Below are 26,022 nucleotides of genomic sequence, written 5' to 3'. Positions count from 1 at the left end.
TTTGGACTCTGAATACTTTTGTTTGACTTGAAGAGTTACCCCAAAATATTATACCATATGACATTATGGAATGAAAGTAGGCAAAGTATGGAAGTTTTTTCATTTTTATGTCGCCTATGTTACCTAACAATCGAATTGCAAATACAGATTTGCTATGGCGTTTCTGCAATTATGTGGTGTGCTCCTCCAAACTGAATTTATTATCAAGTTGTAATCCCAGGAATTTAAGACTGTCGAACTCTTCTATCTGCTCTTTTTCATACATTATGCATATGCTGGGTGGAAACCTTTTACAGGTTCTGAATTGCATATAGTGAGTCTTTTCGAGTTTTATGTCAGTGAGTTGGCTTTAAACCATTTATTAAAATCCATGAAAATATAATTAGAAGATTTTTCTAGCGTACTATATATTGCAATACTTGTGTCATCTGCCAACAAAACGAACTCTGCTTCTGGTAGTGTGTTGAACCACATCATAATAGCAAAGAATTGGTTGGACTAAAGACTATACTAATTTTTGATTAATATAAGGTTGAAATGTTTCTTCTAAAGCTTTCGATGTCTTCTGGCTGATGTGAATTTCATGCGTGCTGTAACAGTCTGTTTTACCTAACTTAGATGTTCAACGAAGAGGATATTTAACTATTTTGTGTTTGAATAACTGGCTACTATCAAGAAGTGTTGAGGAAACTGTTTCAAAAAATTTGCTCTGATAAGCGTTTACTGTGGTATTAGGACGATATGTGGTTTCTTATGGCTTAGTTTAAGACCCAGGATTTGTGACTTTCGAGATATTGGAAAAGATCTTCATTCATACATGGTCTAGTAACATTAATAAGACCACCGCCATGTTCGGCGTCGCCGGCCCTGGGGCCGAGCGGTTCTAGGCACTTCAGTCCGGAATCGCGCTGCTGCTACGGTCGGAGGTTCTAATCCTGACTGGTGCATGGATGTGTGTGATGTCCTTAGGTTAGTTAGGTTTAAGTAGTTCTACATCTACATCTACATTTACACTCCGCAAGCCACCCAACGGTGTGTGGCAGAGGGCACTTCACGTGCCACTGTCATTACCTCCCTTTCCTGTTCCAGTCGTGTATGGTTCGCGGGAAGAAAAACTGTCTGAAAGCCTCCGTGCGCGCTCTAATCTCTATAATTTTACATTCGTGATCACCTCGGGTGGTATAAGTAGGGGGAAGCAATATATTCGACACCTCATCCAGAAACGCACCCTCTCGAAACCTGGCGAGCAAGCTACACCGCGATGCAGAGCGCCTCTCTTGCAGAGTCTTCCACTTGAGTCTGTTAAACATCTCCGTAACGCTATCACGGTTACCAAATAACCCTGTGACGAAACGCGCCGCTCTTCTTTGGATCTTCTCTATCTCCTCCGTCAACCCGATTTGTTAGGGATCCCACACTGATGAGCAATACTCAAGTATAGTTCGAACAAGTGTTTTGTAAGCCACCTCCTTTGTTGATGCACTACATTTTCTATGGACTCTCCCAATGAATCTCAACCTAGTACCCGCCTTACCAACAATTAATTTTATATGATGATTCCACTTCAAATCGTTCCGCACTAATACTCCCAGACACTTTACAGAAGTAACTGCTACCAGTGTTTGTTCCGCTATCATATAATCATACAATAAAGGATCCTTCTTTCTATGTATTCGCAATACATTACATTTGTCTATGTTAAGGGTCAGTTGTCACTCCCTGCACCAAGTGCCTATCCGCTGTAGATCTTCCTGCATTTCGCTACAATTTTCTAATACTGCAACTTCTCTGTATACTACAGCATCATCCGCGAAAAGCCGCATTGAACTTCCGACACTATCTACTAGGTCATTTATAAATATTGTGAAAAGCAATGGTCCCATAACACTCTTCTGTGGCACGCCAGAGGTTACTTTAACGTCTGTAGACGTCTCTCCTTTGATAACAACATGCTGTGTTCTGTTTGCTAAAAACTCTTCAATCCAGCCACACAGCTGGTCTGATATTCCATAGGCTCTTACTTTGTTTATCAGGCGACAGTGCAGAATTGTTCTCAGTCTAGGGGACTGATACCTCAGATGTTAAGTACCATAGAACTAAGAGCCACATTTTTTTTTTTTTTTGTTCTGCATCAACGTGCTCTAACCACTTACAGACAAATGGTAGCGCTAGCAGTGTAGGGTATATAAAGAGTGTCGCGAGAAAACGGGAAGCAGTGCAGTCGTTGTCGTAATGCGGAAATGAAACAATTTATCTCCCGTCCAGAAGGGTATCATAATTGGCATTTGGGCCAAGAGTGGTAGCATTTCAAGAAACGGCTATGTTTGCAAACTGTTCGCGTGCAGCCGTGGTCAATGTAAACTAAACATGATAAAATTGCGCGACTGTGGTGAGCCACGGCACATAAATGACGGCAGCTGAGATGTGTCTGGGTGACTAGACGCGCAACTGTTGAACGACTGGCTGCCCACATCAACCAAGTGGCCACGAACAGTGTGTCTTCAGCGATCGTTCAGCAGACAACACCTGTCTAATGCTCCCAGGCTGACTGCTCTTCATCGCCGATGGAGGCTGGAATTTCCACGCCAGTTCCGCAAGTGGACATCCAGTGAGTGGCGACAGGTGGCCTTTTCAGACGTAAAACGTCTGAAAGCGGAAACCATGCATCACTCATTGTCTGGGGGAGGACTTCGTGGTATGTCCTGGGTGACCTCGTCATTCTGGAAGACGCAGTGTATCAGCACAAGCATGCATCTGTTCTTGGAGCCATGTCCATCCCTACATGAATTTTTTTTTACCTTGGCACGATGGCGTCTTACATCACGACAATGCATCATGTCACTGAGCTCACATTGTACGTGTGTGGTTCGAAGAATAACTGGATGAGTTCACCCTACTTCTCACTCCCCGGATCTGAACCGAATCGAGAATCTGCGGGACCACCTCGATCATGGTCTTCGCACCATGGATCATCAACCGAGAAAACCAGCCCAGCTGGTCACAGCACTGGAGTCGTCATGGCCCAATATCAATCTTGGTACGTTCCAGAAACCTCACTGACTCTCTTCCTTTACGTCTCGTAGCGGCCCGCTTCACAACGAAGACCAAAAATTAATAATGATTGTGGTGTTGCTAACGCTGCTAAATGCTGCATATTCGGGCAACAACAAAGTTATTATGTGGCAGGTGTCATTAGAGCACAGTTAATAAGGACATTTAATGTAATAACGAATAAACTAGGCACTCATCTTTTCGTGTTTCCCACGCTGGTCACGTTGTAAAGTCATGGCTCAATCGTCGAAAATCTAGGTGGTGACGATTCCAAGCTCGGATGCAAAGAGGCCTAGGTTTTATTCTGCTATATTCAAAAGGTTTGTAGATGCGCTTCACAAACCATTCTTGAAGATTACACTTTTGCAGGACAATGGTGATGTAAAAAAGTAATCAGCATTCCGAATTTAAATTACACTTCTTTTTTATTGCTTTTGTTACAGTATCACGTAACACACAGAACATCACTTCATAATACAAAACATACTTGAAAAAATCTTCCTCACTGTTAAAGCTCACATTTTATAAGAGGACTACAATTCGCGTCTTTCCAACATGACGTCCAAGACTTGACTTTCTCAAGGTCCGACTCTCTAACTAACTAATAATCGCTTACGCGCCCAAAAATCAGAGTTACAAGTACGTCAAAGATCATTGTGACAAAAGAAAGAATACACATACGAATAATATCATTGCAATATAAACACATCGATGTATCAAAGTACCTCTACGAAATCAAATCTGAACGATGTCTCAGAAATATGTCAACTACTTTACAGAAACACATTAGAATATTGCTGGTATCGAGAGGTTGAGTTGAGGTGCCGTAATGCTTGCGTAATTCAAGTACCATTACACACTCTGCAATAGGTAGTTATTCAGTTTTACTGACGGGTGCTCACATTAATCTGACTGGACAGTGCAGTGTGTCTGCATATCCATTCTTACTGCTGGTTCTTAGAGCCAACTGGTTATCGTTAGCATGTAAGTCGAAGTTACAAGAATGATGAACGCGTGGAATAGCGTTGGTATATGGCGGAGAGACAATGGACCAAGGACAAAGACCTAGGTGACTCGAGAGGGCACATGTTATCCGATGACGTCTCCGACCCACAGACAACTCACTGACATTTGTTTCCAACGTATCTGCCGAACCACGGTATTTCACGAAAGAAATTCATCTGTTTCATTTTCATAAGTAATATATATAAATCAACAGTATGAAAAGCTTTGATGGTCGTTTAATGCCTGTCCATGGCGTATTTTACGTCTGCTGACAATTTGATTAATGCTGCTGTGTTTCCGGAAGCCTGATCGGTATAAGTTTTAAGGTGTACAAGTTTTATGGTATTGCGTCACCTGTTACTGGACTGAATACTTCCAGTCCGTCGATACTGAGGGTAATATGCTGATCAACCTAAAATCACCTGGTAATTTTGGCTTAACAGTCTTACATATTTGTTGAATTATGCTTTGCTTCCATGTAGCAGGATCCGTACTGCTAACAAGAGGGAGAATGAAGACGCCTGTGAGAACTGAAATAATAGTAATGTCAATGGTTTTAATCATAGCTATGCTCATTCTATCATCAATTTTCTGCCGTAGAAGATGTACCCATTATTTCTTGTCGTACTGACAGAGTAGAAATATGTTTTTAGAAACATTTATAGGTCGAGAAGGCGCTAAAGTCGTACAGTTTTTATCGCAGTGATGTCGGTTTCGACACGATGCGTACAAAAGAGCGTGCATGCTTGATTTCTGCTTCGCACACATTTTGTGTCGCTTCGTCCCACAGCTTCTCGTATAACTTATATACAAGGCGAGCGAAATAAAATTGGCCTGGAAAATATTTAAAGCATCTTAATATACTTAACCCAGCTCTAATCATCCACATTCAGGACAGGTGGTTGAAGATTGGTTTCGTATCTTACGGTGCTTGAAATATTTTCCGGGTCAGTTTTACTTTATTTACCTAGTAGTTCATATGATGGATTTGCTTGAATCTTCCTTGTGCTGAATCTAGTTTATTCATTACCAGATGTAAGTCCTTAGTCGGGTCATGGACAATGTTACTTTGACAGAAAGCTTAGGGTAAGTCTGTCATCTCGAGCAGTGGTTGCTAAAGACCTATAGACGGGTTGGACGCTACGATGGTTGACTGAATTTGGTAATTGAAATGTGAAGCACCATATCCGATAAATGCGTCTGTGGCTGTGTCACTGGTTTGGGAGTCGTCGTGGGTTTTTTTTTTTTTTTTTTTTTTGAGTTTTCAACCTTCTGAGTGGTTTGATGCTGCCCGTCACGAATTCCTCTCCTGTGCCAACCTCTCAGAGTAGCACATGCAGCATACGTCCTCACTTATTTGCTGGAACTCTGTCTCCCTCTACAGCTTTTACCCTCTACAGCTGCCTCGAGTCCATGAAAGTTATTCACTGATGTCTTAACAGATGTCCGATCATCCTGCCTGTCTCCTTGTCAGTGTTTTCAACATGTTCCTCTCCTCTCCAATTCTGCACAGAACCTCCTCATTCCTTACTTATTTTAACATTCGTCTGTAGCACTACATCTCAAATGCTTCGATTCTCTTCTGTTCCGGTTTTCCCATAGTCCATGTTTGACTACCATACAAAGCTGTGCTCCAAACATACGTTCTCAGAAATTTCGTTCTTAAATGAAGGACTATGTTTGATACTAGTAGACTTCCCTTGTCCAGGAATACTCTTTTTACCATTGTTAGTCTGCTTTTGATGTCCCCCTTGCTCCGTCCGTCACTGGTTATTTTGCTGCCTAGGTAGCAGAATTCATTAAATCATCTACTTCGTCACCATCAATCCTGATGTTAAGTTTCTCGTTGTTCTCATTTCTGCTACATGGCATTACTTTCATCTTTCTTCAATTTACTCTCAGTCCATATTCTGTACTCATTCTATTCGGCAGATCATGTTCTTCTTCTTTACTTATACTCAGGATAGAAACGTCATCAGTGAATCGTATCATTGAAATCCTTTCACCTTGAATTTTAATTCCACTTAATTCCACTCCTAAACCTATATTTTATTTCCATCACTGCTCTTTCGATGCACAGATTGAACAATAGGGGCGATAAACTACATCCCTGCCTTACACCCTTCTTAATCCGAGCACATCGTTCTGGTTGTCTTTCCTACTTAGCTCATGTACATACTGTAGGTAACCCGTCTTTGCCTATAGCTTTCCCCTATATTTTTTTTATAATTTCGACCATCTTGCATCATTTCACAATGTCGAAATTTTTTCTAGGTTGACAAATCCTATGAACGTGTCTTGATTTTTCAGTAGTCTTGCTTCATTTATCAACCGCATGATCAACATTGCTTCTCTGGTGCCGTTACCTTTACTAAAACCAAACTGATCGTCATCTAAATTATCCTTAAAAATCTGGAAGTTTGTGGTAAGGTCTTACGGAACGAAACTGCTTAGGTCATCGGTCCCTAAGCTTGCGCACTATTTAATCTACCTGAAACAAACTTTCGTTAACGACAACACACACACCCATGTCCGAAGGAGGACTCAACAAACCCCCGACGGGGGCAGCCGCGCGGACCGTGACAAGGGGCCTAGACCTTGCGGCTACACCACGCGGCACTTATTAAAAAAAAATGGTTCAAATGGCCCTGAGCACTGTGGAACTTAACATCTAAGGTCATCAGTCCCTGGAACTTAGAAGTACTTAAACCTAACTAACCTAAGGACATCACACACATCCATGCCCGAGGTAGGATTTGAACCTGCGACCGTAGCGGTCGCGCGGTTCCAGCCTGTAGCGCCTAGAACCGCTCGGCCACTCCGGCCGGCCGGCACTTATCCTTAATTTTCTTTTCCATTCTGCTGTAAATTATTCTTTAAAGAAATTTGGATACACTAGCTGTTAGGCTGATTGCGCAATAATTCTCGCACTTGTCAGCTCTTGCAGTCTTCGGAATTGTGTGGATGATATTGTTCCGAAAGTCAAGTAGTATGTTTCCACACCGATACACCCTACACACCAACGTGTGTAGTCGTTATCGTGCCACTTCGTCCAATGATTTTAGATATTCTATTGGAATTTTATCTGCCCCCTTCTGCCGTATTTAAGTTCTCCAAAGCTCTCTTAATTTCTGATTCTAATACTGGATTTCCTAACTCTTCTAAATCGACTCCCATTTCTTCTTCTATCACATCAGACAAATCTTCCCCCTCATTGAGGCCTTCAGTGTACTCTTTCCACCTATCCGCACTCTCCCCTGCATTTAACAGTGGATTTCCCGTTTCACTCCAAATGTTACCCCTCTTCCTTTTCATTTCACCGAAGACTATTTTGACTTTCCTGTATGCTGAGTCAGTCTTTCAGACAGTCATTTCTTTTTTCATTTTCTTCACATTTTTCACGATACCTTTTCGTCTTAGTTTCCCTGGACTCCCTATTCACTTTATCCATCAGCGACTTTTATTTCTGTATTCCAGAATTTCCCTGAACATTTCTTCTTTCATAGCTCTTTACCCATGGTTTCCTCGCAATTTCCTTTCTTGTACCTATGTTTTTCTTCCCAACTTGTATGATTTCCCATTCTAGAGATGTTCACTCCTCTTCAACTGTACTGCCTACAGAGCTATTCCTTATTGCGGGTATCTGTATCCTTGGACATCTTCAAGAGTATCTCGTCGTTCCTAAGTGTTTCTGTATCCCACTTCAATGAGTGATGATGCTTCCGGACAAATCTCGGAAAATTTAGCCTACTCTACATGTCTACTAAATTGTAATCTGGGTCTATATCAGACAGTGGGTGCGCCTTAAAAACCAGTATCTGATTTCGGAATCTCCGTCTGAACATGATGTAATTTAACTGAATTCTTCCAGTATCACCTGGTCTTTTCCAAGTATATCGATTCCTCTTGTGATTTTTGAACAGAGATTATCCTATTACTAGCTGAAATTTATTACAGAACTCAATTAGTCTTTCTCATTCCTTGTCCCAAGCCCACATTGTCCAGTAACATTTCCCTACAACTAAATTCCAGTCCCCCATGACTATTAGATTTTCATATCCCCTTAAGTACTGTATTACCCTTTCAACATCCTCATATGGTTTCTCTCTCTCTTCATCTTCAGCCTGCGACGTCGGCATGTATACCTGAAATATCGATGTCGGTGTTGGTTTTCTGTCTGTTATGATAAGAATGACGGTATCACTGAACTATTCACAGCAACACGTCTCCGCTCTTCCTTCCTATTTATAACGAATCCTACTTCCGTTAAACCATTACTTGCTGCTGTTGATATTGCCCTGTTCTCATCCGACCAGAGATCCTTGCCTGCTTTCCATTTCGCGTCTCTGGTCCCTATTATACTTAGATTGAGCCATTGCATTTCCCTTTCAGATCTTCTAGCTTTCCTAGCACGTTATAACTTTTGACATTCCACGCCCCGACTCGTAGAATGTTATCCTTTCGTTGGTTGCTTAATGGTCACCTCCCACTAGGCAGTTCCGTCTCGGAGATCCGAATGGGGGACTATTCCGGAATCTTTTGCCAGTGGAGAGATCATCATGAGACATTTTGAATTACAGCCAACATGTCTCGTACGTACACGTTAGGTGTCTATAATGCAGTGGTTTCCACTGGCTAATGCATCCACATGCGGTTGAACATAGCTGATTCTTTAGTAGCAGTTTCTCATTCCAACGACAAACAGTGCCCTAAACCTGTGTCAGCACCTCCACACTCTTTGATAGGGCCGTTAGCTGAATGAGGGTGAATTCTTATGCCGGAACTCTTCGGCATCCAATACCCATTATTAATCAAAAAGGTAGCGGCCGCGTTGTCGTCATACCAGTATATAATTATCGAGCGATCTGAACTCCGCTGAACTGAACAACATGTACGAGGGAGATCTCTAAGGATATCCCATCCCGATCCTTGTTTATAAGGTTACTGCACGTGCCAATCGCTCTTACTCATATTTGTTAGGGTGTATGGGTGTGGGGAGGCGAGGAGTCATCATTTCTCTGCTTAATGTGATGCAACCCGGCAAGACGTATTCACCATTACATAAGTGGCGAGAAACAACTTTTGATATTGATTGTGAGCCGCACATATTTTTGGAATTTCACATCCCGATCCTTGGTGGCCGGCAGTTTGTTAGTCAGCTTTCTGTTGCAACTATTCTGATGATTTTCAAACTCGCAGGAAAATTCCTATATCCTAGCCCTTCTTTGACTCCATGCACATTATTTACATACGCTGAGTGTGTATCTTGTGGAGCAAGGCACCAAAATAAATGACCGAACTGAGAGAACTTTTGCAGTTCTCACGCACTAAAAATTGGTTTCGTTATGTTTAATCCACCAGTAAAGTAAAGGTTGTTTCAGTCACATGTCTATATCTACATCTACATAAATACTCCGCAAGGCGAATGATGCGTGGCGCATGGTACCCTGTACTCCTACCGTTGCAGCGTACAGGGGTATTATGTTTATGAATCATCTTTATATTTAATTAGTGCTATCTGACTTCGGCTGTGTTTAACCGCGTGAATATACCCCCAATACCGTTTGCATCGAACTTGTATGATAATGGTTATTATTAAAACTCTCATTCTCAATCAGTAGTTTGCTACCTACAGAAATAATAATACTTTTAATTATGTTATGCTATCAAATCTTCATTTATTCATTAGAAAGAGGATGAGCAATGTTACTAACTTAAAACATTACAATCAAATTATTTGCCTAAACTAATTATCCTACCCTTGGCACAAGGGAGACTGTATCCCTAATCATGCCCCTTTCCCTAACTTACGCAGGTTAATACTGGCCACGCAAGTTTTTACTGTCGCTCCACCTAGATAGACCCAGAATTAGGGAGCTCAAGCAAGAGAGGAACACGTGCAAATACAGTGCCCTATTTTGCCAGCTGTTTGTGCTAATATCACCATAATTCAGCGCGACGATTACGGCAGTCGGCGCAGGCACCGGCGTATTGTCGACTTTCCCTATGAGAGCTCAACTTAACCTAAAACGTGGATGAGATTTGCGTCCGTAAACTCCTGACGATAAGTTACTCAATTGCCGAGTCCGTCATGAGCAAATACACAATCTACTTGAACAAATGCCATGAGTAGTTGGTAGATTCAAGCAAAAATCTGTTTCTCTTCTCAAAGGAACAGATGATACTGCTTTTGTGGGGACGTATGCATAACCTTTGAAAAACTGGAGAGGGATCACATTGATCACAATGCCAGCAATATCTCCAAAGCTACCTATTGTGTACATACACTCCTGGAAATGGAAAAAAGAACACATTGTCACCGGTGTGTCAGACCCACCATACTTGCTCCGGACACTGCGAGAGGGCTGTACAAGCAATGATCACACGCACGGCAAAGCGGACACACCAGGAACCGCGGTGTTGGCCGTCGAATGGCGCTAGCTGTGCAGCATTTGTGCACCGCCGCCGTCAGTGTCAGCCAGTTTGCCGTGGCATACGGAGCTCCATCGCAGTCTTTAACACTGGTAGCATGCCGCGACAGCATGTACGTGAACCGTATGTGCAGTTGACGGACTTTGAGCGAGGGCGTATAGTGGGCATGCGGGAGGCCAGGTGGACGTACCGCCGAATTGCTCAACACGTGGGGCGTGAGGTCTCCACAGTACATCGATGTTGTCGCCAGTGGTCGGCGGAAGGTGCACGTGCCCGTCAACCTGGGACCGGACCGCAGCGACGCACGGATGCACGCCAAGACCGTAGGATCCTACGCAGTGCCGTAGGGGACCGCATCGCCACTTCCCAGCAAATTAGGGACACTGTTGCTCCTGGGGTATCGGCGAGGACCATTCGCAACCGTCTCCATGAAGCTGGGCTACGGTCCCGCACACCGTTAGGGCGTCTTCCGCTCACGCCCCAACATCGTGCAGCCCGCCTCCAGTGGTGTCGCGACAGGCGTGAATGGAGGGACGAATGGAGACGTGTCGTCTTCAGCGATGAGAGACGCTTCTGCCTTGGTGCCAATGATGGTCGTATGTGTGTTTGGCGCCGTGCAGGTGAGCGCCACAATCAGGACTGCATACGACCGAGGCACACAGGGCCAACACCCGGCATCATGGTGTGGGGAGCGAACTCCTACACTGGCCGTACACCTCTGGTGATCGTCGAGGGGACACTGAATAGTGCACGGTACATCCAAACCGTCATCGAACCCATCGTTCTACCATTCCTAGACCGGCAAGGGAACTTGCTGTTCCAACAGGACAATGCACGTCCGCATGTATCCCGTCCCACCCAACGTGCTGTAGAAGGTGTAAGTCAACTACCCTGGCCACCAAGATCTCCGGATCTGTCCCCCATTGAGCATGTTTGGGACTGGATGAAGCGTCGTCTCACGCGGTCTGCACGTCCAGCACGAACGCTGGTCCAACTGAGGCGCCAGGTGGAAATGGCATGACAAGCCGTTCCACAGGACAACATCCAGCATCTCTACGATAGTCTCCATGGGAGAATAGCAGCCTGCATTGCAGCGAAAGGTGGATATACACTGTACTAGTGGCGACATTGTGCATGCTCTATTGCCTGTGTCTATGTGCCTGTGGTTCTGTCAGTGTGATCATATGATGTACCTGACCCCATGAATGTATCAATAAAGTTTCCCCTTCCTGGGACAATGAATTCACGGTGTTCTTATTTCAATTTCCAGGAGTGTATTTCCGCGTAGTCAGCGCGCACACAACTTTCGCACTAGAGCGCGCCCCGCTAAGCACAACAGCGCAGGCGCTTCGCTCGTCCGTCTCCGCACTACGAGATGGCGCTGCCTTAGAGACGGACAAAATTCTGCTTCCGTCGATTCACATATTTATATGTAACGAAGCCAATGAGATTGCTGCCAGCGTAGAACCTTTTCTCCTTGTGGATCACACTCGCACAGTGATACCTGAACACGCGAAGTATTATAACGAGTGTACAGACCTCCGATTAGTCAGTCTGCATTTTCCTGCACCAGTCTGTACCAGTCTGCATTAGTGTGTACCAGTTTATAGTCAAGTTTCATTCTTCGCCTAATAAGATTACCATATTCCTGTACATAGCCATGAAGATAAATGAACAGACACTTCGTCAAGTATCAGAGATACGTGAGAATAAGATTAACGTACCAAGACCAATTGTAAACAGTATCCAGAATCAAGTTACGTAATGTCTTTGCTTTTCATTATTTTAATAAATGTGGTGAAAATTAATCAAGCTCTTTTTAAAGTTGGTCACCGTCACTCTTCTCCTCTAAGCGTGCAAGTGGCATTTCTATCGTTTGACCTAACAGCAGAAGATAAACACGCCACAATAAGACCACGAGACATATTGCTAACACTCGCCTACTTCGTTAGAGCGACAAGTCAAATAATCTGATGGTGTGTGTGTACTGAAGGTCTTACAGTAGGCACACCACACTAACTATCTCTAAGCCTCCGCTCGCAGAGCACATCCACAGCGTTCGCCCAACACCACCTCCGACATCAGAGCCTCGATCATGTTGCCGCCAAACTTTGCTGTTCGTCTCACATGTATCTCTGCACGTTTTCGGCCAATCACGACTCTGAATTTTCGCGTGGTCTCTTGTTGCCGCCAAACTTCGTGTTCCGTTAGCCGCAACGGCGGGAAACAGTCTCTCTCTGTCTCGCACGGACGCTCTCTCTCTCTCTCTCTCTCTCCCTCTCTCCTTCCACCTGTGTGGTCTCAGGCTCCCCCGATGCTCCCTGCGGCCACAAGTACCACTCTGTTGCCAAAGTAGCCGCCGCGTGAAGCTCCAGCCAGCTGCCAGCCACTTCGTTTGTTCGGCAGCTCAAAACAGCTCTATTCTGCGTCCGTCCAAACTACCTTCCCGATGGTAATACGCACAGTTCTAATAATCGTACGTACCAGTATCGACGTTGATAAGTTGATATTAGTGTTGCTCTGTCAAGTAGTTATCTCTATCCGCGTGGTATTTGTCATTTATTATCTTCTGAATAAATATCACGTAAGGTGCTAAAATGTGCCAGCTTACACCGGCTATTTCCTTTACTGTCCTAGTTGCAAATGGAGTGGTAGAAAACAACTGTTTGCACGCCTCTGTATGAGCCCTTATTTATCGTATCTTTGTGTTCCTTAGGCGCAATGTATGTTGGAGGCAGTAGGATATTTCGGCAGTCAGCTTCAAATGCTAGTTCTTTAAATTTTCTCAATAGAGTCGCCTTCGTTCCATGCATTCCCATATGAATTCCCGAAGCATCTCCGTAACTCACTGTTGTTTGAACCTATCGGTAGCAAATCCAGCAGCCCGTCTCTAAACTGCTTGGATGTTCTCCTATAATACGATCCTTAACACTCTAGCAATATTAGAAAATAGGCTGTACCAGCGTCCTATATGCAACCTTCTTTACAGATGAACCACACAATCTCAAAATTCTCCCAATAATCCGAAGTTCACCAATCGCCTTCCCTACCACAATTCTCACATGGTCGTTCCACTTCATATCGCTTTCCACTGTTACGCCCAAATATTTAAACGACGTGACTCTTGTCAGTCAGGACGCTACTAATGCAGTATCCCAACATTACAGGTTTGCTCTTCATACTCATTCGAATTAACTTACGTTATCCCAGAGTTAGAGGTAGCTACCATTCATTAACATTTGGAAATTTTGTCTACCTCTTCTTATGTCTTCCTACAATCACTCAACTTCAACACCTTATTGTGCACGATAGCGCCCTCGGCAAACAACCGCAGATCACTGCCCACTCTGTCCGCCAAGTCATTCATGTATGTAGAGAACAAAAACTCAAAATGTACAAATGTGTGTGAATTCATAAGGGACCAAACTGCTGAGGTTATCGATTCCTAGACTTACACACTAGTTAAACTAATGCTACTAAGAACAACAACAGCAACAACAACAACAAGAACAACACACACACACACACACACACACACACACACACACATCCATGTCCGAGGGTGGACTCGAATCTCCGGCGGGAGGGGCAGCGCAATCCGTGACATGGCGCCTCAAACCAAGTGGCCACTCCGCGCAGCGGAACAACAGCAGTCCTATTACATTGTCCTGGGGGCACTCCTGACGATACCCTTGTTCCTGACGAGAACTACACACTGGATTCGTTACATACCAAGTGAAGATCCGGTCACATATCTGTGAATCTATTCCATATACTCGTTCATTTGTCAACAGTCTACAATGAGGCACCGCGTCAAGTGATTTTGAGAAATCTAGGAGTATGGAATCTATCTCTTGCCCTCTTCTTAATATTCCAATTTATGCGTCTGTTAGAGCAAGTGACATTCTGCCATAGGCGGCGCGAAAACAACTGTCAGATTAAAACTGTGTGCCGAACTGAGACTAGAACTTGGGACCTTTGCCTTTCGCGGGCAAGTGCTCTACCAACTGCGCTACCCAAGCACGACTCACGCCCCGCCCTCACAGCTTTACTTCTGCCAGTACCTCGTCTCCTACCTCCAAAACTTTACAGAAGCTCTCTGCTGCACATTCCGCTGCAGAGTGAAAATCACATTACTGGAAACATCCCCCAGTCTGTGGCTAAGCCATGTCTCCGCAATATCCTTTTTTTCAGGAGTGCTAGTTCTGCAAGTTTCACAGGAGAGCTTCTGTAAAGTTCGGAAGGTAGGAGACGAGGTACTGGCAGAAGTAAAGATGTGAAGGTGGGGCGTTAGTCGTGCTTGGGTAGCTCAGTTGGTAGAGCACTTGCCCACGAAAGGCAAAGGTCCCGAGTTCGAGTCTCGGTCCGGCACACGGTTTTAATCTGCCAGGAAGTTTCATATCAGCGTACACTCCGCTGCAGAGCGAAAATCTCATTTCAAGATTACACTAGTTACACTAGTTAAGCATTTCTCTAGCGTTCGATTCGCGATTGGGATGGAGAGAATCCCTCAAATCGATAAAATGGGAACAACCGGTAACCATGTACTTCACAGTCGTTTGCAGTGTATAGTATAGGTGTAGAATCCCAAGGTATCGTTTCTTCTTTTGATGCTTCAAAAGTCGGCCGGTGTGGCCGAGCGGTTCTAGGTGCCTCAGTCTGGAACCGCGCGACCGCTACGGTCGCAGGTTCGAATCCTGCCTCGGTCATGGATGTGCGTTATATCCTTTGGTTAGTTAGGTTTAAGTAGTTCTAGAGGACTGATGACCTCAGGTGTTAAGTACCATAGTCCTCAGAGCCATATGAACCATATGATGCTTTAATAGCCGGAAAAAGAAACTGTCTAATACGGAAGTTTGACTGTGTTACTAATAAGAGTGTCGTGATATTTCAGGGGCCCTCGGTGATAGCAGCCTTCAGGTGCACAGACAGCCGTCACGACTGGTGGGATCAACATGGCGGCCAACGTAACAGCTGCGGCAGCAGGTGTGGTGGGGAGACAGGTGCTGTTCGGCTGGGTGGACTACGTGGCGTTCGCGCTAATGCCCGCTCTCTCCGTGGCCATTGGCCTCTACTTCGGCATCTGCGGCCGCGCCAAGAACACTGCCAAGGTGGACTACCTGCACGGCGGGAAGACTATGAGGGTGCTCCCCGTCGCCATCTCGCAGATATCGAGGTGAGCCATTCACTCTGCAAGACATTACTCACATGTTTCCGTAAATTAGTACACTGCTTGAGAATTGCTTGGTAGTAATGATGCAGGGTGTTCGGTACTTCCCGCTGCGTACTTCGAACATATGTTGAGGTCACTGAGCATATAATATATCGAATAGGAACCAACGTCCGAGAATGCACCGTTTCGTTTCTACAACCACTTCAGATTAGGTTTTTAACATACTCATTTCTGCTTTATGAATTTAATTAGTAACTGCAAGGAGAAAAATTAAACAGCTTATCAGCATTTTTGTCTGTAGTAAACCTGAAAAGATTCCTAACGTTATTGAAAAGAAGAAGAAGAAGAAGAAGAAGAAGAAAAACAAAACAAAAATGATTGCAGCAATGGTTACTCATGCACTTCATCAGCGGCACAGTACGGCGACCACCAAAGTCGATATATATACGTTGTACCCGCCCATCATGTTATGATACACCCTCTCCGTCATCTCCGTCACACCTGGAGTGTCGTCAGTCTGCCGTGCAGAAATTGTGCCAGCGAGCCTCCCTCTGCCTCTAGAGCAGACTCGCAAATTGAGCAGCAATATATATATTGTATTTGTGTTTCGCCTTACAATTTCCATAAGGAGAACAATTACAATGTATTACATAATCTTAGTGTTTGTAATTTCTGAATGGCAAAATAACTTTAATAAAAGAATTAAAATAGAGAAAAAGTTTTATTTTCGCACTATAATGAAAGTATATTTGTTGCACAACAGTTATTCTACAAAAGTGCTGTTAATAGCCATACGTATTTCGAAATTCATGCGACCAGTTAGGCTAGGAAGAGTATTCGATGGTAGCACATTCCATAGGATTTGAGGCTAGCAAACACATAACCGTAAAAACGGAAAGCTACTCTCGGATCAGTGTCTTGAACGCCTACTGGCTGTGGTAATCTCTCATCAGCACACGTCCCGACAACACCCGATGAGAATGTTCCATCGGATTCAAAAAATGGTTCAAATGACTCTAAGCACTATGGGACTTAATGTCTGAGATCATCAGTCCCCTAAGAACTACTTATCCGTAACTAACCTAATAACATCACAAGCATCCATGCCCGAGGTAGGATTCGAACCTGCGACCATAACATCAACGCGGTTCCGGACTGAAGCGCTTACAACCGCTCGTCGGATTCAAGTCCTGCTAATATTGAATGCAGTCCCTTTATTCAATATTCTGAGTACAACCGCGAATAAGAGCCGTAAGTTATGTGATAACAGAATCCAAATATTAGACTCGTTATATATCACCATACACAAAAAGTGATCAGTATAGCTATTGTACCATACCACGGGGATTATTGGGAGGAAGAGATTCGTAGGATTTACATCATTTTTGAAGTCTGCCAAATGATTCTGAGTGGTGGTGTGGATCTCGGTCGATTATCTCAACAGGATTCATTTCTGTATCTGTTACAAAAAGATTTTAAATAAGACGTTCAGTAATGAGAAGCTTCGTTCATGGACGCTGAAGAATCATGACACAAGCTGATTGTGGGAAACAATGAAAGAAAAGATATTTCATTATTGCAGACATCCTGAAATATGATATCAGCGAGACCTGTCATGAAGATATAACCATTCGTCTCACAAGGTTGATTTTTCCACTAGAAAGGCAACATTTACACGTATGTAATCAAAGAAATTATCTCTTTCAACGCGCTGAGCAAAGGCGAGGAATTCTATTAGGATGCCGCCACTTCATAAATCAAATCTATTCAGCAAGAAACATAGGCAAACTGAGATTAAATTTATAATATTCTCATCACTTTTATCACTCGGAAGCTTACCCCTGTACGACATATGAATGGGGTTTCGTTCTAGCAAAATGGCAGTAGATGTCACCTTATTTTGCAAAATGCCAGGAAGAGTTATCATTCAAGAAACATTTATGAAAGGGTTACCTTCAGACGGAAGTTCGTGTATCTCCAAGTGCCTGATAAGACCTCTATGTTTCTCCACATGGAACGATATTCATGTCTGTAAATACAGAAACGTAATGCATATATCACCGTAACGGGATATAATTGTTTATGATTGTATCCTACATGATTGCAGTCCTCGTTCACACAGGATTCATCCAGCGAACGATGTATTCAAAAGAAAATTACTCTGTGGCGGAAAGGTCAAGTCGAGCTCCCAGTCTAAATGACGTGAAGCAAATTAGTAACCTCTGGGAATCGTATTGCTGCCCATAGTTCACATCAACATCGAAATAAAATGTTTGTGATGCTACCTGGTACTAAAGCTACCTTGTTAGACATAAGAGCGATTTTTCTTGCTATGAAAGTCGAATTAAAACACAGTTATTTCTTTAAAACAGGCTTTGATTTAATGTTACCTTAATGTGAATTTAAAAATAACAGAGTTATGTAATTATTGTCTGGAAAGATAGAGAAGTAAGTGTAGAACATCACTGATCAAGACGAACGGAAATGGCTTGCTTTGTACGAAAAGAATGCATCTGGCAAGTAATACCAGTAATACAGAACCTGGTAGAATGTAAATGGTTTGCAGTTACTGAGACTTTCGTGGACACTTCTAGAGCTTAAGCTGTTTGCTTCAGTTGCTGGTCCGACGGCTGTTTCATCGACAAGCTGACATTTTACCAACACATGTGGCGGCATACTGGCAGGCTTATCCGCATTTGTTCAGCGCGTTGAAAGAGATAATGTCTTCTTTGACTGCACATTGTTACCTCCAAAAGTTCCGCATGAGAAAACGGTACGCTATCTTGTAGTTAATCTTGGTTGTCAGTTATCTTGTACAGCTCTGCATTCAGTAATCATTTCCGAATTGTAATGCGCATAATTTTCGGAATAATGTTCATTTGAAACAGATGTATTCTGATTGCTGTTGAGATTATCGCAATAGTTACCGGATATACATCAGAGACGACGCTGGTGTTCTCCTCTCGATTACCCGTCAAGGTATTCACATTGAATGATGTGAATGAGAATGATACATCTACCTATATGAGCCAGTTCATCGACATCTTAGTTGAGAATATTCGTTGCTTCAGTTTTCATAATCTTGTTGTAGGCTATCTGCTATAAAACACAAAATGAGATGTAACACTCGTACGTTAGGAATCCTCTACCAGTCGGAGACGAATGGTAACTATAAATGAGTAGTGAAGCCATAGACTAAATGAAAAAAAATTATAAATTCTTTGATCTGCTAACGGAGTGATTTTTGATTTTATACATAGTATGTTGCCAACATCTACCTTATACACTCACACTTTTCTCAACAGTCACGTATCTGGTAGCACGCTTGTGGGTGTACCTTCAGAGATCTACTTGTACGGCAGTGTCTACACTTGGATTTGCCTGAGTGTCATTCTGTTCTCTATCGTCACCAACTTCGTCTTTCTGCCAGTTTTCTTCGAGCTTCAGCTCACATCAACTTACGAGGTAAGTTTATGAAGTATGCTAGATAGAAAATAATATTCAGGAAATCACATTTTTTCGGCTAGGATTAATATCGACGGAATGTTGTGAAACATGATCACAAGATTGAGTTTTGTTACCTGGTACCTTAAAGTCGCCAGCCGATCTATTAATTCAAATAAGTTGATCTGTGAGCAGATACTACACGAAATGTATTACAAATGGCGTAGGAAAGATTCGGAGAATGGTTTCAGAAAATATTTTCATTGGCCTTCAAATTGCTCACCATTAGCTACAACACAGTTCTTAAATATGTTGCAAGGCTATTGGAAACTGCCAACAAACGCTTCTTCTGTGACGGCTCGAAGCGAAGATCTTACTGGATTTCAGCAATATCTGCGAGTTCTCCTCTCTCAGCACAAAGTGATTGTCCTACAAAACGTTCCATATTCTGTAGATATGCCGCCAGCAGACTTCTTTTTGTTTCCCTATCTTAAATTAGCCCAGAGAGGTTTACGCTTCGCAGGCATAGCATGTGACCACAGTGCTTTCGGTGATTTCCACAAGAAGCGTTCGCTAACAGTTTCCAACAGCAATACACCCAATGTCAGAGGTTTGCAGTAGCTAACGGTGAATACTCTGAAGGCCAGTTAAACGATATTTTGTAACTCTTGTTTCCTTTGTTTTCTGAAACCATACACCGAAATTTTCAGATGCACGTAGAATGTACCAGTCTCTTGTCTGACACGCTTACCATTGTAGATTACTTACTTCAGAAATAAAAAAAAAATACATTATAACATGGGACTCCATATGAATTATTCGTCCTCTTTTATTTGCAGATTGATACTCTAGAAGATTTATACACCGAATCAGCTAACGCAACCGATTTTAGTTTAACTTATGTTTGTTCAGGGGGCTGTCTTAATGACATCACAGTTAGTGTCGTACACAGTGGAAGTTCCTCTGACCCACCAGGTTGGCGGACGGTCTACATGCAGTTGTTGTTGTTGTTGCACGTTCATCTCTACCAGATTCATACCTATGTTCAGAGTTTTCATGCATTATTGTATTATCTGCAAGGTACATCTAGTGTATTAAGTTCTGAATTCCTTTGGCTCTCTGTTGATATAATGGATTACTGTAAAAAAAAAATTCCACATCAGTAATGAAAAAATATTATGCTAAGTATTTTGATTATTCATCCAACTAATTAACCCCTTTACATTGCTTCTTGCTTTCTAATTTTAATACCAAATGTTACCTCATCTTTATGAATGGCTAACGATCATCCATATTTCCAACATCGTTCGCGCAGATGGGTTTGTTGCTATATTTCTCTTTCATATATTTTTTAACATATGGTTTCAACATGTCGTAGTCATTTATTAACATACTGCATGTCTCACTTTCATTTTATTTTGTTTTTTGTCCCATGTGGATTACTGTTTCAATAATTTCATTTAACATTAGTAACATTTTTATGTTTTTTAAACCATTTTAGGGCAACTTTCTCCTAAAAAATTTTCCATAACAAATTTGCCTTAGTTACAATGATAGCTCTGTCAGACTTGGCGATTGAGTTACCCATTTAAGAGTCATTACCTTTAAAGTGTATTTGAAGCTAAGATCCTTAAGTTCTCTAACGTGCTTATATGTGATGGTCTGTATGTTTGTTACATATTCCTTCATTCTCCTTTCTTCCCAAATTTACATGATTATTTCGAGTTTTTTTTTGCCTATTTGGAGCTGGTGTAGGAAGACGTACTTAAAATTATCTTTACAGAGTAAACTCTTGACAAAAGATGGTTCTCTTATGTTGAAGGAATAGGAAACACATCACAAAAGTTTTTGCTGATGGCACTGAAATAATTGTTTCCTAACCTTTCTTATCTCCTGAATAGTCTTTCATATGATGACTGCACTTTTCGAACATGTATACAAAGATGAAATTAAATATTATGATTATATTTGTGTATATATTTGTTATAATATCAGTTACATTGAACATGACATCTTTCATGTTCATCATGTTGTACATGTTTACATCGATGACGACTCATTTATTTGTATGTAATACATGTATTTATATTCATGTATACGTTAAAGTACTAGAAATGGTTTCAATTTTTTATCATTTTCAATGGCTTGTTCTTCTCACTGAGATGTTTCATTGTACTCAACGGAAACTCGTCATTCTGTCATTTAATAGCATTACTTATTTGTAGCCCCAATTAGCTTTTTTTCTGGAGATGAACTGGCGAGCAAATACGTTCAAAGAAACTAACTGCACGATCAGACATAGGATCTCACTCAATGAAGAATGGCTGAGATGTCGTCCTGTGCCCCATTTGGATGAAATGTAGAGGAGCGTGGGGTCAGTACACTGCTCTCCTAGCCTTATTAGATACCCAGACTCTGAAAATGCTACTTTCCATTCAAGTAGCCCTTCCATGGGCCTCACAAGGCTGCGTGCATTGGTTTTCAGTAGCAGAGATAAATCCTTGACAGTATCAGAAATTAAACCAGGATCTGCCACATGACTACACAGCAACTGAAGTGGAGGTAGAATAACTAGGTGCTGCTGATAGTATTTGATAATCACGGTGGCAATGCCAATATTTCAGCTGCTTTTAATGAACGTTTATTTTAGAAAACATGCACACATCATCAGTTTTCATTTCATAGAGCAATTTCTTTTCGGAATATTAAGTCAGTAACGAATTGTGTCTTTTGTCAACACCATTGATGAATAGTAATATTGCATCAACTACACAATTCTGAAAGAAGTCAAAATGTTAAGCTTAAACAAATATTAATTAGCAAGGTCGAATTTTTTAGTGAACTTGGTTTTAATGATTCTAAATTTCTGAATGTTTCGATACATGACTATTTATACAGTGAACAGAATATTCATATCATAGTCATTAGACAAAAGTAATTGAAGCTGTGAATGATAAAAATGAGAAAGATGCAGTCTGGAAATACCATGTACAGTTATATAATAAGGAAATATAAAGAAATATAAGAAATATAAGAAAAGGGTATATATTTGTATTTGGTGTTATATTAGAGAAACTGGAGTTGTTATATTTTAATATGTTTCGAAATGCTGTGAGTAAATGAAGTACTCCTCAATTTTTCTTAGAGAGTGAGAAGAGACTTTGCCACCTCAAAATTGATTGAAGGAACAATGTTTCAGATATGTAAATTGATACTTGCAATGAAGGTGTATTTTATTGTTGGTACCAAAAAGCAAGTTATACATTCTTACAGGAAATGGAGGTACGTGAAGTTAAGTTTTTAATCCATTATCTTTACGTATAAAACAACCAAGGAGCTCAGGAATCGTAAAAGTATGAAGTTACATGAGTTTTCTTCCAACTGATGCTGTTTCATTAAAAAGGAAATTGTTAAAGAAATGGAGGAAGCTCCCTTATCTTTGGATGAATGATTCCATATTGAGAATGAAATTTATTACTGTGTAAGATGTTATGCGTATATTTACTAGAAATAACTCGTTACTGTAGATGACGTGTGTGTTAAGAGTAGCCTCAACACTTTAACAAGGCAAAGATATTATAAGCATCCTTCAGGTGTTGTGGAGAATAAAGACTAAAAGTACTACCTGGAGGATATTGTATATTGAGAGTATTATAAAAAGTATAGCTTGGATCGTATAATGTTAAAGTTTTATGCAATATACAGAATTTCCCATGTGGCTGTGAGGACCGACTAGTGAATGGACTTCTGGAGTCATGGGCTATGTTACGCAGTGTGGAATAATTTCAAACCATAAAGAGTTTAATATAATTTGCAGAAGAATTAAGAGATAATGCATATTCTAATGAAGAAATGTAATATTTTGAAGATTTGCTAGGTGCTTGAATATCACTTTCTATAACATGTTGGCGAATAAACACCTTCCTATCGGTGTTCAGAAAGTGCGTTATCAAGGCGAAATGACGCAAAAAATACCTCAAAAAATGTAAAGAGCAACAGTAAATTTCAGTACTGTGTTTGTATCAATATTTTGCTTATCCTGATTTTTTTTTAAGTTTTCACCAACTTCATAAATTTAGAAATAGAGTAGATGTATTACCAGGGAGTGAACAATGTTTCTTGTAACAAAATCGAAATGCAGTGAAATGAGTACTATCAGAAACTGTACTGACCTCCTTTGTCACATACCTAATAGTTCGTACTAGAAATGTTATGAGATCTGCGAAGCCTGTCTTTAGAATAGGCACTTCTTGCAATTTCATTCGTGCGCATTTTGTAACCATGAACGTTTTCCGCCCGCTTACGTCCTGTTGGTGTTTCAGTACCTGGAGCGCCGCTTCAGCCGAATAATCCGTGTCCTGGCGTCGGGCTTGTTCACGCTCAACATGGTACTCCATCTGCCACTCTACCTCTACACGCCAGCCATCTGTTTCAGCCAAGGTACATCAACGAAAATAGTTTTGTAAAGCCATTTTTTTTTGGAAGCCCAGCTTTGCTTCCATAGGATAACACAGGAGACGTCATAGTTTTATAAAATTTCATGATAGTTTCCAGGCATATATATGTGTATTTTACTTTCAATATCATTGTCAAAATCAACTTTGAAGATGTACAGTTTGTATGATTCGTTCAGTTGGTATTCTGATTTTCGTTGTTTTGAGCAATAACGATATCATCTGCAGACAGAAGGTCAGGCATTCCTCATCCGCTGTTTTAAGTCATTTGTTTAATTTACATTTCATTTCACGAAGAATGAAGACAATATAAAGGTATTACACTTCGGTTAATAATTACTTCTTCTTATTGATTCCTACCTGTGTTTATTATAATACGTCTTTTTTTGTAAAGACTTTTCACTGTCTCTATTAGGTGATAAAGATCTCCACATCCACTCTTCCACAGGCTATCACGCCTCGTGGCCAAAGGCCTTCTCAATGTCAATAAAGGCCATATTGGTTTCTGTATTAAATTCTCTGTGCTTTCCTGTAATGTCCCTAATTACGAACACAATTTCTGTGTATGAATTGTCTGATCTAAATCCATTCTGTTCCTCAGGAATAGCACAGTCTGTGACATCCCTCATAAGGTAATTGATTATCTTCGCATATAGTTTGTATCCAGTGATTAGATGACTGATGCCACGATAGTTTCCACAGTCACTGCGATTCCCTTTCTTCAAGAGACAGTTTATTTCTGCTGTGTACGAAGTGTCTGGGACCTTACAGCTCCTTCAGTATTCATTTATTAATTGTATTAATTGTAAAAGTGTTTTATCTAGTGATAAGCCTTCATATTTAATTAGTTCGGCATTTATTCTGTCTTGTCTCGTAGGCTTCCTGTTCTTCATGCCTTTCGGAGGCCCTTGTAACTGGATCTACTATTTCATTGTACATACCTTCTCCACTGTCATCTTCGTTCTTCTCTGTTCTTCGTAAGTCTGTATAATGATTCATGCATTGCTCATCGGGTGTGATTTTCAGCGAAGCAGTGTCTTTTTCTTTCTTGATCAGAGGTTTCATGACTTTATATATACATTGCTGCCTGCCGGGTGCATCCTGTTCTGAGGCACTTACGAACGTGTCCCATGACTCTGGGTGTGAATATTTATTTCGCAGCGTTCCTTTTTATGTTGCATGCAATCCAGTTCTCTGATATTTTTGTCTGTAGAAAGTTCAAATAAACTACCTGCAGATATGTATTGTTCCTAATTTAGTGCAAGTAATCTTCACTTCCCGTTGAAGTTCAGGAAAATAAAAAAAGAATGCAATTGATACGTTGGCCTAGTTATCCTGTCAAAGCCCACTCTGTTGATTTCCATATCCTGCGGATAATAGCGCGTCGTTGTTATTTAGTTATTTTTCACAGCGCAGGAATGAATGACCTTTGTGTATCAACCAACCTAATGGTGTTTATCAGATGTTCAGTCCTTTTATCAGACATTTACAGTTTTCAATATACCAGTAGCATATCCCCTCTATGACTGTTGTACAACCTATGACGCATTTCATAAGCTAGTACATTGCAGTAAATGTATTAGCAAAATTGAATTGATCCTGAAAAAAGAGGGTCATCTGTCTGTTGCAAACTAAAAAGCCACTTCCAGCACACAAAATCTTCCGGGATCAATTTCATTACTCCTTTCGATTACACGCAAACTCTTACCATCTTTCAGCTAACAAGTAAAACGATATTATACCTAAGACGTCCGTGGTTCTACATTTTTATCTTTAAAATCTTTTGATTCCTTGAACTTAAACCTCTAGTAAAACTCGTTTTACTAAATATTTCGTTTATTATGTAGTTGTCAACGTGGTTGTGCCTTGAAAATGTTAACAAGCCCGTTGTGGCTGTCTCTATCTTGATGATATATCCACAAATAGCCAACAAGTCTGACGTTTTCCGGTAACTTTCTTGATCTCTTATTTCGAGTGAATAAAATACGTGCTTTGAAGACAGTCAAATAAAAAAACTCTGTTTTGTGCATTGTTCATTATCATTTGCGGCACTGGTTCGTTCATGAAAATCATTCACTAAGTGATTAAACAATAAATTTTCCTTCTCTCTGTTTCTAGTAACTGGAGTCAGCGTCCACTGGATCACGCCTGTCATCTGCGTGATGTGCATTTTATACACTATGTTGGTAAGTAAGAACTGTGCACGTTAATTAAGAATTGGAACCAGATGTTCTCTGTTCAGTAACTGGTAATTGTGGTAAAGGAAACAGACTGGCTACCTCGTAAAATGTTAGAGATGGGCCCGCTGACGGTTTTCAGGTCCACAGGATACCGTAAATAGGTTGAAATAGCATTCGAGATCAAGTGCAGTTCTTAGCTGATTTCATAATGTATTCCTTTACGGAAAGGAAACCTTCTGCCTGGTACCACACAAGAGTTTGGATAAGCCCCATAATTTACGGA

General features: G+C 41.4%; 2 protein-coding genes across 4 annotated transcripts in view; one reads left to right on the top strand and one right to left on the bottom strand.

Annotated features, from left to right (window-relative positions):
• LOC126268175 (opioid-binding protein/cell adhesion molecule homolog) overlaps nucleotides 1–26,022 on the bottom strand; it is a 2,429,635-nt gene that overhangs the window by 347,944 nt on the left and 2,055,669 nt on the right. The gene's annotated exons all lie outside the window — the stretch shown is intronic.
• Nucleotides 1–26,022, top strand: part of LOC126268173 (sodium-coupled monocarboxylate transporter 1-like) — a 246,790-nt gene that overhangs the window by 22,966 nt on the left and 197,802 nt on the right. For all 3 annotated transcript variants that reach the window (XM_049973767.1, XM_049973765.1, XM_049973764.1), the window contains exons 2-5: nucleotides 15,383–15,664; nucleotides 18,967–19,126; nucleotides 23,428–23,545; nucleotides 25,678–25,745. In XM_049973767.1, the coding sequence (XP_049829724.1) occupies nucleotides 15,444–15,664; nucleotides 18,967–19,126; nucleotides 23,428–23,545; nucleotides 25,678–25,745 (567 nt within the window). In that variant the 5' untranslated portion in view covers nucleotides 15,383–15,443. The remainder of the gene's footprint in view (nucleotides 1–15,382; nucleotides 15,665–18,966; nucleotides 19,127–23,427; nucleotides 23,546–25,677; nucleotides 25,746–26,022) is intronic.

Source organism: Schistocerca gregaria, chromosome 4, assembly GCF_023897955.1.
Source record: "Schistocerca gregaria isolate iqSchGreg1 chromosome 4, iqSchGreg1.2, whole genome shotgun sequence".
Taxonomy (NCBI): Eukaryota; Metazoa; Arthropoda; class Insecta; order Orthoptera; family Acrididae; genus Schistocerca; species Schistocerca gregaria.
This window is presented reverse-complemented; position numbering and strand designations above follow the sequence as displayed.